Genomic DNA, 16151 nt, shown 5'->3' with positions numbered 1-16151 from the left:
GTGACATAAAGCAGAATGCTGTGCATCGACCTCACAAAATTCAACTTTCATTCCACAGTGAAAGCAAACATCATGCTTTGAGAAAAAGCGACATCTTATTTTACATTTGAGTTCAATTTAGAAGTAAGAACGTCCAATTTCCAACCTAATCCTCCATTAAATTTGTATATCAACCAAAACTGGTATGCAACTGGTATTTCACACGACTGCTGTGCATGTAAAATATAATAAAATATTCTCTACTGTACTATTTCTGTTTTTTTAGTTTAGTTTTTTTTTTTCCATGCTTCATTTAACAGATGTAAGCCAGCAGGATAAGAGTTGCACTAAAGGCTGGTGTCGCGTCATTCCCAGAACATTACAGTAACAGAACAGAAAAGGCGCAATAAATAATCTGAGTCATGAGAGAAAGAGACGACAAACAATGGAAAGAGGAACAGGAGGTCTCTTCATTCTCACTGCAACACCATAAAGAGTCGCTCTTTTAACCCTCCTGCATTCAATCAAGCATTCAAAGCTTCACTGACATCAGTTAAATTATAGCTGCACAGTGTTCAGGTCGGACTTCACCTTTCGAGATAATATTTACTCCACTTACAGACAGCTGTGAACCCTCCATTAATAAATAAGACAATCACAAATTTACAAAGGTGAACAATGGAGCAGAGCTGACATTTTACAAAATATTATATACAGCTATTAACAGTTAACAAAAATGAACATTTTCTTCACTTTGGTTGATGTCAAAAAAAAAAAAAAAAAAAGACTCAGCAGCTTCTTCATTTCAAAATGTAAACCACCTGTGGCTTTAAACAGCTGCAGGTGATTTGGAGAATGGACAAAATGAAAACAAAGACAATAAAAAAACAAACAGGTAAAAACCTAGAGGCTGTGCAACTCGTGAGAAAATGAAAACTCACAACCCTGTTTTTCCAAGTGAGAAAAAAAAAGTCCGGAGCTTGAAAGGCAGACGGATTGATAAGGCTTCTGATTCATTCCTTCCAACTACTAGTGTCATTACAAGGCACACAGGAATTGGTAAGACTTTGCAGTTGAGGACATTCAAGTCTGCAGTGCAATAAAAAAGGCGTTGGGTAATAAATAGATTAAAGGTCATATGTGAGTTTCAGATGTCTTCAGATCAGTTCACTCCCTCCTCAGTCCAGGAAAACCTTATCAGACCCACGTCTTCTCATTTAGCCCGTACGTCTGTTTCATTCCCATAAACAAACCAGTTTAGGTTTTCATTTATTAGATCTAATTCAAATGCTCAATTCTCTACTAGAATCTAATTGAATGTTAATATTATTTTATCCTGTAAGATTCAGATCAAACCCTTCTTCAGAGAAAACTAGCAGAGAAGAGAAAATTTGAATTTGAATGAAATAACTGGTTGTCAAAGTGGGTATGAAATATTACCACTGAAAAATGGTCAAAACGAAACGTACGAGGAAAACTTTTCTTCAACGAACCCAAAAGTCGGTTCCATTACTGCAAAAGTATGAAACAGAAAATGAGCGAGATGAAGAGGATCTTGCAGAGATGAGAGCGTCCTTAAATCACATCAAAAGAGTCAAAGCTTCCTGATAATAAGCATCATCTTTTAATGTTGTGCTGCTCTGCAGGGTTGGACGGTGGGGGGCTGAGGTTGGAAAAATAAACCATTAATCTGAGGTTCTGGGAGGCAGGATGGGAGAATGGATTTTAAAGCATCCATTTATTTCACCCAGAGGTAAAAAATTAAACTTCTCCAAGTCCAAAAAGTTCTTCAGGTCATTGAAAATCGACGTCGTCTATGTTCACAATCTGCCTCTGCAAAAACAAAAAAAAACAATGAGATAAAGGAGATAGTTTAGACGCTTCGAAGCTGAAGCCGTTAACAGAGACCAACGTTAACTACCTCTGGATAGACGTAGCCGTCAGAGCCGTTCCTGCAGATGTGCACCTCGTCCTCGGTGGTCTTCTGGTACACGGGGTTGGAGAAGTGGATGGTGTTGGTGTTCTTCCTGTGCCAGTGTCTCCAGAAAAACACTGCTCCACACACCAGCACTATGGCCACTGCAGGAACAAAAGAGGAAAACGCATCCATGAGGTTCAGATTAGAAAGAAAGGCAGGCAATAAAAAAAGCCGCCTACACTAAAACTTTAGCTTAGCAGGTTTAATAAGGGGCAGAAGAAGAGTGAAACTTACAGATTGGCAGAAAAACGTAGAGAGCGACAGGGTGAGATGCAGGAGCTTCTTCAGGCATCACTGCATGTTGGAAACCTGCAAACGAAAGCAAAAACACTTTACATCACATGTCTTTACTTTTCTGTTATAATAAATAAAAAATATGGGAAATTAGAAATTAGAGTTTGTGTTATTTCCATGGTTTTAATTTTAGTCTTTTTGAACAGGTAATTTATTCCTCATTTATCCTCCAATCTTAGTTTACCTTGAGCGGTACCAGCAGGCGCCTCAGTGTTCTGCCTGGACTGTACAGACGAGCTCGTTCTGGGCATCTCAGCAGCTTTGGTGGTTCTAGATGTAGATGGTCGGCTGGTGATCGTTTTGGACGCGACAGTCCTGCTACTAGCAGGAGTTGCAGCTGAGCACATAGGAGAAACCAGAGTATGAGAGTTATTCTCAGCATGAAAGGCTTTTTAAATGTTTGTACAGAGGAAACATACCTGTCACACATTTCTGCATATCAGCAGCCAGGATCATGTTGTCTGGACAGGCACAGGTGTATTTAGGAGAGTTCTCGTAAAGCAGAGGAGCAGGAAGGCACAGGAAATCACAGCCACCGTTCACACTGCTGCCCTCTTTGCACCAGTTTACACCTAAAGGAAAACATTAAAATGAAAGCATGTTATGGGATTGATTTCACAAAACATTTATCTATCAGAAAAGCTTTGAACTTTTATGGCTGAAGCAATTAATCGGATAAATCGCTAAAATAAACGTCAACCAATTTAGTAATCGATGAACCTCAAAAACACGCCTTTAGCTGACAGAGCAACCTATTTAGAGCAAAAATTATACCAAAATTGTAACAAAAAATAAATATTTTGCATTTAACATTTAAAATAACAAAAACAAAAAAAAACTCTTTTTCATCTTTCATTGTGCTCCACCCAGATTTCCTGAAGTGGAAAAGTTTTAGTTTGACCTGGTTTAATCGGTTAAAAATCTTCTTTATGGAACCCTTTGCTATCCGATTATTAATCGAGACATTAATTGACTTACAAGATAATCGTTAGGTGCAGTTCTATTCAGAATATTTTATTTGAGTTTTCCTGCTATGAGTGATAAATAATTATCTAAATCTGATTTGAATGTTAGTATGTGTACAGACTGGATGGATAAATGTAACAGGCTCCATCTGTAAAATATGATCCTGTTCGGTGGGTTTGGTGTGATCTGGGTTGTGGGTGGGCTTTTGTTTCTGTCCTGTTTGCAGCTTTGTTTTTTGTTTGTTGTTGTTGCTATTGCTTTCTATGTTATCCTGCTTTGGATGTTACTGCATTTGGTTGTTTGTAGTATATTTTAACTGTAGGCTCCTGTCCATAAGCAGTGCACTTCTGGGGATTTCTTTTTAAAAAACAGATCTCAATATCAACAAAGCTGAACCATGATTTAAACTGTCACCCTTTTGTAAATAAATGAATAAATACATTATTATTACCATTACTAAAAGCTCAAAAAGGTGCTTAACTGTTTAATTTATTTCAGAATTATAACAGAGTTTATTAACAGCTACCTAGTGCAGTTGGGTGTCCGATAAAATCTCTATTCCCTAACCTTAATGTTTACATTTCTAAAGGCCATTGATATGCTCATATGAAGCATGTTAAATAAGACACAGAAGGTATAATCTAAAACTTATCTCTTTTGAATCTAGAATTCAACTCTCTTTTTACCTGACAGTCAGATCCCCTCTTTGGAAATGTAACAAGAATTTGGCAAAGCAAATAAATCGTATGAAATAACTCAAATATACCAAGAAGACGAAGGAGCAAAAATAATCGATAGGCTACAATAAGGCCTAGTTAAGGTCAGGAATAACCTACAGCACAAGAATGTTTTTAGACCAAATCAGCACAATTTGGACAGCTTGTTTTATTCTTACATGAACTTTGTTACTGTTATTGGTTAAATATATCAGCATAAATGCACGTACTTGGGGGGTATTTGAGTCTGCTACAAGTTGCCGCAAAACAATGTTTGCTTAGGTGTACGTGGCGTCAAACTAAAAATATATCAAAACCGAAACCGAGCTGCTCTGAGCATAAGAACGGACATTTTGATCATATCCTACTTTTAGAATCAAGAAAAAACAACCAATGTAAAACTGAAATACTTTTCCTAAATCTGCATCTGCAAAAGTTTTCAAGCCATTGAAATGTTGAAAAGAATCTTTACCGATAGGCTGCTTGAGATTGTGATAAAGCACAATGCTCTCCGGCTGATGCAGACCGGTCACCATCTCAGTCATGTCCCTTCCTGTCAGACGGTTGGCACTGAAAACACTGCCTATGTTGCTGTCCGTCCAAAATACTCTCTCCTGTTTTAGAAGAAAAAAAAAACACAGCTTTGTTCAATTCATGTACTCATCTGTACTAAATGATAAAACAATGCTTAATACTGTATGAATGATCACAATCCAAGGGTGATTTACGATAACATGCAAGGTTCAGTAAGGTGGAGCACTAGTTTCATCACTAACCTCAAAGACAGTCAGTGAGAAAGGATGTTGGATCTTTTGTGCATTAAATAAGACGGTGTGTCGGCTCCCACCGCTCACATCAACGCTGAAGATTGCATGCAGCTTAGCGTCGGCCCAGTAAAGACGCTGGTTGACCATATCTGTTTAGAGAAAAGGCACAAATGTGGTTATCAAAGCTCATTAGACAGGGAAATGACGCTTTGTTTTGACTAGGATTTCCATGGAGCTCTATTTACCAAGGGTGATGCCATTAGGCCATTCAATGTTCTCTGTCACCAAGGCAACGCGGCCAGCTCCATTAAGTCCACACTTCTCTATCTTAGGCTCCTGGCCCCAGTCGGTCCAATACATAAAGCTGAAGAGGTTACAAAAACACAAGCAATTAGCAAAAAGCTTGTTTTTTCGGAGAGGAGTCAAATTGTCAGACATTCTCACTTATTTTCAGGGTCAATGGTGATGCCTCTGGGCCTCCCAAGTTTCTCACTGATGAGAGTCTTCCTCTTGTCGCCTTCTGTTGTTGCCACAGAGATGGTCTTCAAAGCGCTGTCTGTCCAGTAGATGTTGCCATGGATCCAATCCACCGCCAGGCTTTCTGGGGCTTCAATGTCGCTTTCAATCACCACTTTGTGATTAGCAGAGTCGCTGGCAACGTCTATATTCGAGCTATGGAAAAGAAAAAAAAAAAAAAAAAACAGCACAGGTTTATTGATTGACTTTATTGATCTCAAATTACAGAAATTTAGTCCCTACATCAGAACAATAGTGGAAAAGAAGAAGGTGCTAAAAGGAGGAAAAGGTGCATAGGGTATATACACAGTGCATCCACACATATCTATATATATGACAGCTGAAGTCTCTTATTTAGCAGTATTAAAATGGGTATTCATATATATATAAAAAGCTTGGTATCATATATAAAAAAAACAGAGTATACAGGGTATCAAGTAGTAATTGCACATTAGATATTGCCATTGTAGTGTTGCATTGTCGTATTTAGAGGGGTCAATTGATAGCAAACTTTTCTTAAGCAAACAATAATATTTCAAGTTACCTAAAGATCTTTTTCCGAGACAGATCCGACCAGAAGATCCTCTTGTTGGGCATGTCCAGATCGAGAGCCATGGCGTTTTTCAGCTCCGGGATGAGCCGGACATACTCACTGTGGTCCACTGCGAGTTCCCTGACCTCATGCTTGGTGGTGAAGAACAGCGTGGCCACTGTGCCTGCGGAAAATGCAAACAAGCAGTCGTTTTAGCTTTCAGAGAGAGCTATCAAGTGTTTGTGTATTTTGTACAATGGACTTTAGGGAAAACAGAATATGGTTGTACAAGAGAACAGCCTGGTTACCTGATTCAGCTTTGCATGTTTTGCTCACTGGATCAACCTCATAGCCGGCGTCACATTCACACTTGTAAGTTCCAGGCCGGTTGATGCAGATCTGACTGCAGGTGTCTGGCACAATGCATTCATCAATGTCTGCAGATGGACAAATACATTTTCCAGAGATTAGTGCACTGGAGACATAAACTAGAGATAGTGTTGAGAACAACAGATTTATTCAATAATCCAGTTTAGAGATGTTTATGCATTTAGCAGACACTTCTATCCAAAGCGACTTACAAGGTAGACACAATTTTACAGTTATCATCAACATGACAATAAGTTCTCAAGAGAAAAATCACTAGACAGAATCAGTGTTTACAGCAAAAAGAAAGAGTGTGAAGTGCAAAATGGGTAGTAGAGTGGTACAGAGGTATAGGTAAGAGTTAGGATAGGATATGCTGTTTAAAGAGGTTGGTCTTTATAGGTTTCCCAATGATAGACAGGGACGGGGCTTGGTAGGTCATTCCACTATCTTGGAACAACACATGAAAACAGTCTGGATTGTCTGAAGCGAGGTGTATTTAGTCGCTTTTTACACCCTGGACCTTAAGAACACTTTCTTTTTGTACCTTCGCATGTGCTGTTGTCACTCTTCAGTTTGTAGCCAGCAGGACAGGAGCAGTTGTAACCAATCTTCAGATCATTGCATTGATGAGAGCAGCGGTTTTCTCCCATTAAACACTCGTTTTGGCCTGTGGACATCAGTGGTTAAAATAAATATGTCGGGTAATTCCTCATAGCAGCTGGTTGGTAGCTATACTTTTTGTGTTTGGAGGATGTTTGACCAGAAGGTAACTTACCACACACAACTGGTTCATCAGACTCGTCTATGCAGTCCCTCTTTGAATCACACACTTGTTCCATGCTGATGCACTCCCCACTGCCACACTTGAAGTTGCTTGGGCCTTCGCACACATCGTCTATGGAAGCAAAACACAAAAGTGGGAACCTTTAATTAAGTTTCATAACGTGAGGTTGCAGAGCGAAAACTGGGGACATTCATTAGGCCTTGAGAAGAAAAAAAATGCCTCCTCTTGTATACAGATATGTTGCCTTGCAAAAATACTTTTCATCGAGAGCCTCACCTGTTGGGCAGCTCCTCTCATCACTATTGTCTCCACAGTCATTCACCGAGTTACACCTCAGGTTTTCCGTAATACAGACGCCATTGGCACACTGGAACTGACCATCATGACAAGTTGGCCGACCTGAAAATTCACATATTCGCTTAGAAAACTCCACAAACAAAAAAAATAATTACACTAAGAGGGATCAAGTATAACTCAGACTTACTGCAGTTCAATTCATCGGATTTATCCGAGCAGTCTGGAGCTCCATCGCACTTCCATCCACTGTGTATACACTCCCCATTCATGCACTCAAACTCATGAGCCGCACATCTCGACTGCTTCTTCTCCGTCTCCCTCCCCTGGCAGTTCACCGGCCACTCGTCAGACCCATCCAGACAGTCGCTGTCTCCGTCGCATTTCCAGTTCAATGGCACACATGCAGAATTGTTGCACTGGAAGGAAGAAGGGCTGCAGGTGGGCTCGGGACACGTCGTCTCGTCTGAGCCGTCAGTGCAGTCGTCGTCTTTGTCGCACACGAAGCTCTTGGATATGCACTGGCCGTTGTTGCACCTAAACTCCTCAGGTCTGCATTGTTTTGCAGCTGTGTTGAAGTTAAAGGAAGAAGAAGAAATGAATGAGATGACAGAATTATTATTCCAACAAAGGAGAAATTCAAAACTTATGCTGTTGCTGAACATTAGATTTAGGTTACTTTTGAATGAAAGTACAGACTGCTTTGTGGTAAAACTACAGGTACCATGCAGACGTGTTATTTTGAACCAGTGCAGCAATCTAAAAGCTCAATTTTTAAAAAAGCATGCTGTTGCAGCTATGCATCCAAATTAACACACATAGCACCCCGGGCAAAATGTGGAACATTTTAAAGGATGCTACACTTCGCTTAGGTTCACAATGGCTTAAACATTTGGGGAATCCTTCACCCTCCTCCTGAATAACTGTGGGCTGCGCTTTATCCTCGCTTATGTGTCACAGTTTTATGATCTGACATTTCTTTGTCTGTAGTTAATGGCAGATTTAGGTGAGTACTGGTTTTCTTGATGTTTCCTCACTCTTGATGATAACCTGCCTGAAATCTCATCTTACCCAATTTTAAAAGTGAAACTATAAAACTATATAAATATTTCCTAAATTAAGGGTATTTACCCTTAATTTTAGTAAGTAAATAAGATCATTTGCCAATGAAATTTGTTTTTTTTTTTTTACTCTTAAAAGAAGATAATTAGATAATATGCACTTAAAGTAAGACAATGCAATTGTTTTTTTTCTTTTTTTAAATGTAACTTGTCTTGTTCCATTAACAACGCATCTCACTTACCACCTCAATTGAAAAAAAAAAAAACTGCACTTATTTTAAGAAAAAATGAAAAATGTTTTTTGCAGTGTTGCATAGAGAAAAAGGTCGCAGATAAGTCATGTTTGCACCCCACACAACAGGAAATCCTGAATTACTAATTTAATGGCTTTGTAATGGGGATTTTTTTCCGACTAATACCAATATTGACCCGATACAACTCATACATACTTTCATTGCTTATTTTACATACTTTTATTGCTTATTTTATAGCGTGAAATCATAGAAAATGTTTGATCAAGTGGTATTTCTGAAATGCACTTATCAGGTATGAAAAAATGACCCATTTATTGCTCATCAAAGAGTGACATAAATGTTAAACAACAGTGGATAGAAACAAAGTGTTTCTATCAACTGTTTTAGTATCAGATTTTAGAGGCAGGCCAGTATATTCCAATATTCATTTTTTGTCTGACATCAGACCGATTTCTAAAATCAATATTGGATCAAGATAGCCTTACTTTTTGTGTCAGTTTAAGTTGAGTATAATATTACTAAGGTAAAAGTCGGATGCATTTAACTGCGTCATGGTTAACAAAGGGCAGCCAGAGATCATGGAAACCACTTTATATGTTGCTTAACAGCAATCCAGAGTAGAAATATTATGTTCAGTGGATTTTGTAATTTCCCCAATTTGACCTGTCTTTACTGGAAATAAATCAAGTCTGTCTAAATACCATTTACCTGTAAATGATCTCTCAATCACTGTGACTAATTCAGTGTTATTGATTAATGTGCTGCATTTTGTCACCTGATTAAAAAAAAATTTTGTTTTTTTGGTGGGATACTTACTGCAGTTCGTCTCATCAGCTCCGTTGTCACAGTCGGCTTTGCCGTCACAGTGCCAGCTCTTTGGTATACACTGATTTACAGGAGCCCCGCAGTTGAACTGGGAGTCCATGCAGGTTTTGGCCGCTGAGGAGGGAATCAACAATTAAGGTGGAAATTTGTAAACGTTGTTCTATATTGAGAGCAGTGGTGATAGGAAAAATGAACATACAGCAGACAGATGGTAGCTCATCAGTCCCGTCGCCACAATCGTTGGTTCCATCACAGATCCACCTGCGGGTGATGCATCTGCCATTTCCACACTTTAACTGAGCAGAGCTACAGGTAAAGGCTGCATCTGCGGATCACAGGAGACGGTAGTGTCACAGGAGGACAAGCCAACACATTTACATTTACAGACTCTAGATGTTATCAGCATGCACAGCATGGTTTTCATCCACCGGATAAAAGGCCTCTTATAGCAGCGTTAGCTTGTGTCAACACGCCTCACATCCTCTTTGGGTTAATGTTTCATTCAAAACTGCACACATTAGACCAGTTTCAATCGAAATGGTCCAGAAGTTCAGATAAGGAAGGAACAGTGTGAAAAACCACACCTTTAAATTGTTGCTTAACTAACTGGAGATTACCAAATTACGTTAAAATGTGAATCATGGTTGAGCAAGATAAAATTAACATAAAATCATGGGAGAACCTAGAAGGAGAAGCTGTGCAATAGATTTAAAGGCTGAAGGAGAACATTTACAGTTTAAAGTTGGAAAAATCAACAGACCAGAACTCAACTGAGTTTCAGAGCAACAACTACTTTTACAGTCTGCAAGTAAAAGTCATCTTCTAAACCAGCGGCCTGCAACCTTTTATATACAAAGAGCAGAGAGTCGGAGTAGGCAAAAATAATCAACTTTAAACTATTACATTACTTTTTAATTAAAAAAAAACTATAATTTTTATCAAAAATCTTTCAAAGGGAATCTGTTGAAATCTTAAACAACTGAAAGTTTGTCAGTTCTAGCTTTTAAATAATGAGAAAACATAATTTCCAAGCTAATTAAAAGAAAATTGGTTCTTAAAACATATATCTGATTCTTTAAATGTCATTCTGTTATGAAAATTCAGGTCAAATATTCTTTATAAAAACCACTTAAGCTCCTAAGACGGGTATTTGTAAGTAAAGTATATTAGTTAGTTCTTTATATCATTTTAGAGGCATTTAGAGAAACGTATTAAGAGGCATTATAGAGAGCCGATCTCTGATCTAAACCCTCTAGATTTTCCACTGCTTGAAATAACTTCCTTATTCCTCAGATGGAATAACAACAAATTTAATGTGTATTTCTGAAGAAAATAAGTCCAATAATGGAAATTAATGTAATTTAGGAGCAAAATGAATCCAATTCTACAGATACTTTACCTTCCATGCGACAAACAAACCAAGTCAGTCGATAGTCATTGCCTCCCTACATTTTTTACAACAGAGATTTCCTTCTGGAAAGTTTTTTTCCCCATTTAGGATGATCTGTATTCAGTTTTTCCATGGAAACAATTCATCTCAGCTTTTTCTGGCCGCTGAAGGGAAACATGCTTGGAGCATAACTGTGGTGCAGCATGTTGCCCCACTAAAAAAAGACAACCTGACCTCACAGACTGTGGCTCGTCTTTGAGGTGGGATACTTTTTATCCCAGGAAAGGACCACAGAATGGAGGCCTTACGTTGTCATGGACACCTCATTGAAAACATTCTTGCTTCTTAAACAATCCATGTTTTTACCTGTTGCTGCCCTTTAGCTTATATTGTCTAACTCTGTCAATTCGTTCATGTTTACTTTGTCAATAATGAAATGAAAATATTTATTGAAGAGCAGCTTGTATTTTTACCACGGTTCGGGAACAAAGCACCAACTTTATTGCCAATACGGAAGATGAGTTACTTTTTAACCAGGATGTTGTAGCAATAGACTCACTAACCAGGGGTAAAGTTTAAAAGTTTATGACTTAAAGTGCTTTATTTCAAGTTTAAAGGACTTATCAGGAGCTGATCGCAGCAGGCAAAGCATCATCATCATCATAGCACAGGTAAAATAGACAGGGACCGCGCTCATCGTCCTCCATCACTGTTTGCACTTCCTTTTTTATGCCTCCTGTTACTTTGGAGGCTGGGTACGTAGTCAGATTGTTCCTTTAAGACAATAGCATGGGAGGAGTTGAGCCATCACACCACCAGTTGCTGATTGGCCCCGGGGTGGCATTCCTCACAACAACATCCCTGCAAAAAGCCTATAGAGACCAGGTCGCCTGTCAAGCCGCCGGCATCGGTGTGGCGAAACAAAAACCACGAGACAGGTTTGACAGCTTCCTACAATAAATGACTGTTAGAGGACGCTTTCACAATACTGCCACCAAGAAATACCTCACTGCTTCTTAGCTGCATTCCTCTGATTAGTGGAAATAAACTTATTTCCTCTGTCAAAAACAGTTGTATGCTTTTTGAGGAGCCTGAAACACACAGAGACGTGCACATCAAGGGGTGATGGTAATTGGTGGGTGGGGGGAGTATAAGAAGCTAGATTTACACATCAACTCCTTCTGTTTTCAAATTGAAAAAAAAATTTCCACTCTCTTTTCCCTTTTTTGGACTTCACCAGGATGAAGGGACTTAAAGTGGGTCACATATGTCGTCACGGCCAGGAAATATAAACCCCCAACACCAACTTTTCTTTTTTTCCCACTGCTATTCATTGCAGCTGCTATTTTAAACTCTTCCGTTTTAAAGCTCTTAAATCAAGATTAAATAGCTCTTTTTAATTGTAATTAACCTCCAATTTAGACTCCGACACCATACATGTTTATAAAATGTACTGTTCAGAAGAATTCATGTAATGTGGCAAACTTTTAAAACACCAGAAGCTTAATTTGAGACCATAAAAGTGCTGCTTTAATCATCACCTTGAATGGGATGCTGTAAAAAGAAGCGCTTCATCTGCAGAAGAAATTTTACAACCTATAAAGTCATTACATGGCATGTAAGGCATTTCTACGTCCAGGCGCTAACTCCGACCTTCAGCTGACTAAGCATTTAAGCCGCGACCAGTTTGACAGCAGAAACCAGCGGAGTGGTTTGACAAGTTGTCTGGACCTGACGCCCCAACACTCCTCCCTTGTATCGGCACAATGTATTCCTGTTATTCAAAGACAAATGCATGTAGTATGCGCACCCTGAGCCCTTACACAAAGAGGCGCTTTTATGTTGTCAAAAACACGCCCAGCAGCTAATAAATAAGCAGCAGGTGTATACATCACGCTGGGTAAGCATCTAAGCTGAGCTTTTATTGAAAAGTTTACAGAAGTCACTGATTAATGAGTTCATGCTAATGAATGGGTGGATGAAACTGAGGGGGGTTTTTTTGTCTTTCCAGGGGCTTTCAAGCTCTAATATGTGGTTGATTAAGAAGAAAACAATTAGAGAAGGTTTGCTGACGAGTTTTGGATAAAATATGGATCCATCCATTTAATGCATGGTGTTGAGGTTCGAGTTTAACCCAAAAGAATAAGTTACTCTTTGTGAACGATTGTGCATTTTTTTTATTATCCGGAAAAAAGGAAATTAAGGAATAGCAAGGTCTAAAGGTTGGTGCATTTATAGAGTGAAAAACGTGGTCGTTTGTAGTTTTTATGTATTTAATGAAATAAAACATTAAGATAAAAATGTTCAAAATGATGTCTACTGATTTTCACTCAGAGCCTATTAAACTAAACAGGTTTCTGGGTAAATGGTAAATTTCTAGTTCTAACGTTGTGGCTAAAAGAACAGCAATTAACAATATTAATTACTACAAAAATAAATATTTGGATTAAAGTAAAGATTATTTGTCTCAAATCAGTAAAATAAATAAAGTAAGATGTCCAACAGACTGTTAGATGACATTAAATAACCTGAGCTAGATTTGCTTCTCTCTAGAACACAGATTTGAAAAGAGCAAAACAGAGAAAGAGAGACAGTCTGGAAAATCTGATGACTGGAAATGAGGGGCAGCCAAGCAGAATAGAAAAGACTGGGGAAAATTCCTGCAAGAGAGCAAAGATCATTAGGGGGATAACTGAAAAGCAGCTGTTAATCTGGATCAATAGCAACCAGCTAAAGACCATTCCTTCCTTTCACATACAGACTGATGGGTTGTCTTCGATTTGATAACCCTTTATTACTTAGATTACTAATAATAAACAATTTCAGCAATGCATGATGAATTATACAGCCTGAAAAGATTGCATTTTATTTTGTCCTTTACATTTATCAATCATCTGTATAATGAAGTCATATATTTTAGATATAAAAGCTGCTAAATGTACTGCTCTAAGTCACAAAAAACCTGTCATCCACTGCATCTAGAGTTTTTACATACAGTGAAAATAAATATAGTTTAAAAATAATCTTAATCTATATACAAGTATCTGTTTAATATACATTCAAGCATCTATCTCAGATACATAATTGGGGGTTTTAACTAATAATACTGTTTGAAAAAAAATATTTATAAATATTCTTCTCTGTATTTAAAACGTTTTCTTCTACATGTGAAGTTGCATTGTCGAAATAAGTGCAGCTAAAATGGGATGCCTGGTTTTCTAGCCACTTCCTTCCTTAGAAAACTGTCAAAGTTTTTGTTCCGCCCACTTTTGAAACGAAAACTCGAATCCGTGAATCTGATTGGCTAAAAGGAGAATTCGATACCGGAATGAGCCAATCAGAGCGCTGTGCGTATGTTTCATTGAAACACAAACCTCATCAAGGTCTTTTCGCATTATATTTCGCTTTCTGCTGGAAATCCACCACATAAACGCGTATAAAACATATAGAGATAAGTAAAACTTAACTGCCATGCAGTGTTTAATTCATTACATTCAAATTAATTCAATTCAAATGAACAAGAATGAGATTTAATAAATACTTAAATACTGCATTTTATTTATAATGTGCATGCGGTTATTTATTCGGCATCAGTGAGATTTGATATAAAAGCCTGTAATCATTTACAAAACGATCTTCCTTTTATATAAATATCTATATAAAATGTCCTACCTGTTTGAGCCAGACAGTGAATCAGCATCAACAGACACCAGCATGTGGACAGTCCCTTCCACACCCCAGACATGTCCTGTTCTTTCTCAGAGAGCAAAAATAAACAAAGAGCGAAGGTTTGAAGATGGAGGGGAGATATGAGGCTTTAGCGGTGAGTTCTGTCGGTTTAAAAGGTCTAGTTGTGGAAAATGATGGCCGGTGTGGAAGCCGGTAAAAATCCTCTGTGCTCTGTGTCGCATCTCAGGACAATTTAAGTAGCTGGCATTGGGCGGGGCTTAGAATAGTGGTGTGATGTTAGAAATTAGGCGTGATGAGACGGTGGGAGGGGCCACAATGTTGCTGCATCACTCACCAGTATCTCTCCATCATCCTCCCAAACCTGTGTTTCCTGAGCCCAGCTTGTGTGTCTTTAAACACTTAAATTAGAGCAAATATATGTAACATTTTAGAGCATTTAAACCATAAAAAAACCATCTTGTAATGTTAAGATGGATTTTTTTCTCTCTCAAATGTTTACCTCTTTTTTATAAAGTTTGTCTGTTTAGTAGAATGGGTAGAGAGCAACTGATATGTTAAAAAAAAAAAGTTATGTTCCCACATTAATACTAAATACTGAAAAAATTACTGGTGCTGCTGGTAAAAACTTTAAAAAAAAATGTTACACTTCACTTTAAAATATTTTAAAACTAACCAATATATAGATGAATTAAAATCTGGGAAATTAGGAGTACCAGAATAACTGGCATCCGGCTCTTAAAAAAACTTTGCAGAGGATGATTTTTTTTTTTTCCAGATTTTTTATTATCATTACACTGTCATAAACCTAAAATCTGTAGTCCAAAGAACATTTATTCTGTATTTTTAAGTCAGTTTTAAAGAGTTATAGCTGTTTTTATTTTATTTATATTTGTATTTTTCATTGTAAACTGCTTACTGTTATGTTTTTTTTAGGTAGACAATTTTAAGATCTGTCCAGGGACAACAGATGAAAAATAGCCTTTTGGCTAATTGTGGTGCATTTGCAGGAATGCTTTTTTAATGAAATCTGTCCCTGTTAAATAAATTAATTAATTACATTAAATAAGTACAGAGCAACGAAATGACCTCTGCATTTATCCTTCCGTTTGGGGAGCAGTGGGCTGCCATTGTGCCACGCCCAGGGAGAAGTGTGAGGTTAAAGGTCTTTGCTCAGGGACCCAGAGTGGCAGTCTGTGGAAGTGGGGCTCAAACTCACAACCTTTGGATTCCAAGCGTAATGCCCTACCCACTAGGCCGCCCCTCCACCACAAAAAATCTTCACTTATATTTCTTCACAAGGCTCTTTCTATATGTTTGCCATAATATTGGTTCTTATTTGATGCTTTTTCCTCTTCTACTCAGCCCATGTTGAACGACATCCATTCCAGTACTGGAAAAGACCATGCTTCGGTCCAAAACATGCAGGTATTTTTAAAGTCCTTCCTGCCATGCACTTCCATAGCTGTTGCGTGGCTTTAGGAAAGGAAAAAAATCCCACAGCATTACAGCTCCTTAGTCAAGTACACCCATGAACTTACATTTTAAACCTAACTGGGTCTCTAAAGTCATAATATCAGTAGAGATATTACTTTTCATTCATTCACCTTCCTTCCCAAAAAGTTTAAAGGAATAGTACACCCAAAACATGATTAGTCTTCATTTTCTACTCACCCCCATGCTGAACAACACTCTGGAGTACTTTTTTGATATCTCAAATGCATCTGGAGATCTGGGAG

At 38.1% G+C, this 16151-nt stretch overlaps 1 protein-coding gene across 1 annotated transcript; it reads right to left on the bottom strand.

The window, feature by feature from the left end:
- Positions 1–265: 265 nt before the first annotated feature.
- LOC107082788 (low-density lipoprotein receptor-like) lies at positions 266–14633 on the bottom strand. Its single transcript, XM_015371648.1, has 18 exons — positions 14398–14633; positions 9535–9660; positions 9327–9449; positions 7386–7763; positions 7178–7300; positions 6893–7012; positions 6662–6784; positions 6057–6185; positions 5761–5932; positions 5145–5372; positions 4946–5064; positions 4710–4849; positions 4406–4547; positions 2671–2823; positions 2436–2588; positions 2192–2266; positions 1901–2058; positions 266–1812 (listed from the first exon to the last, which is right to left on the bottom strand). Exons 1-18 carry the CDS (start codon positions 14468–14470, stop codon positions 1774–1776), a joined length of 2574 nt encoding a protein of 857 aa, XP_015227134.1. The 5' UTR covers positions 14471–14633; the 3' UTR covers positions 266–1773.
- Between the last annotated feature and the right edge of the window lie 1518 nt (positions 14634–16151).

This window comes from Cyprinodon variegatus, unplaced genomic scaffold (assembly GCF_000732505.1).
Source record: "Cyprinodon variegatus isolate N-32 unplaced genomic scaffold, C_variegatus-1.0 Scaffold61, whole genome shotgun sequence".
Lineage (NCBI taxonomy): Eukaryota > Metazoa > Chordata > Actinopteri > Cyprinodontiformes > Cyprinodontidae > Cyprinodon > Cyprinodon variegatus.
This window is presented reverse-complemented; position numbering and strand designations above follow the sequence as displayed.

Bases quoted from the DNA above. Each gene is read 5' to 3' on its own strand.
- LOC107082788 (XM_015371648.1), bottom strand. From the start codon at position 14,470: ATGTCTGGGGTGTGGAAGGGACTGTCCACATGCTGGTGTCTGTTGATG. The intron at 5,933-6,056 runs GTAACCAGGCTG...CATTTTCCGCAG, and splicing joins AACATGCAAAGCTGAATCAG to GCACAGTGGCCACGCTGTTC. The intron at 2,267-2,435 runs GTAAACTAAGAT...TTTCGTTTGCAG, and splicing joins GCCTGCTGGTACCGCTCAAG to GTTTCCAACATGCAGTGATG.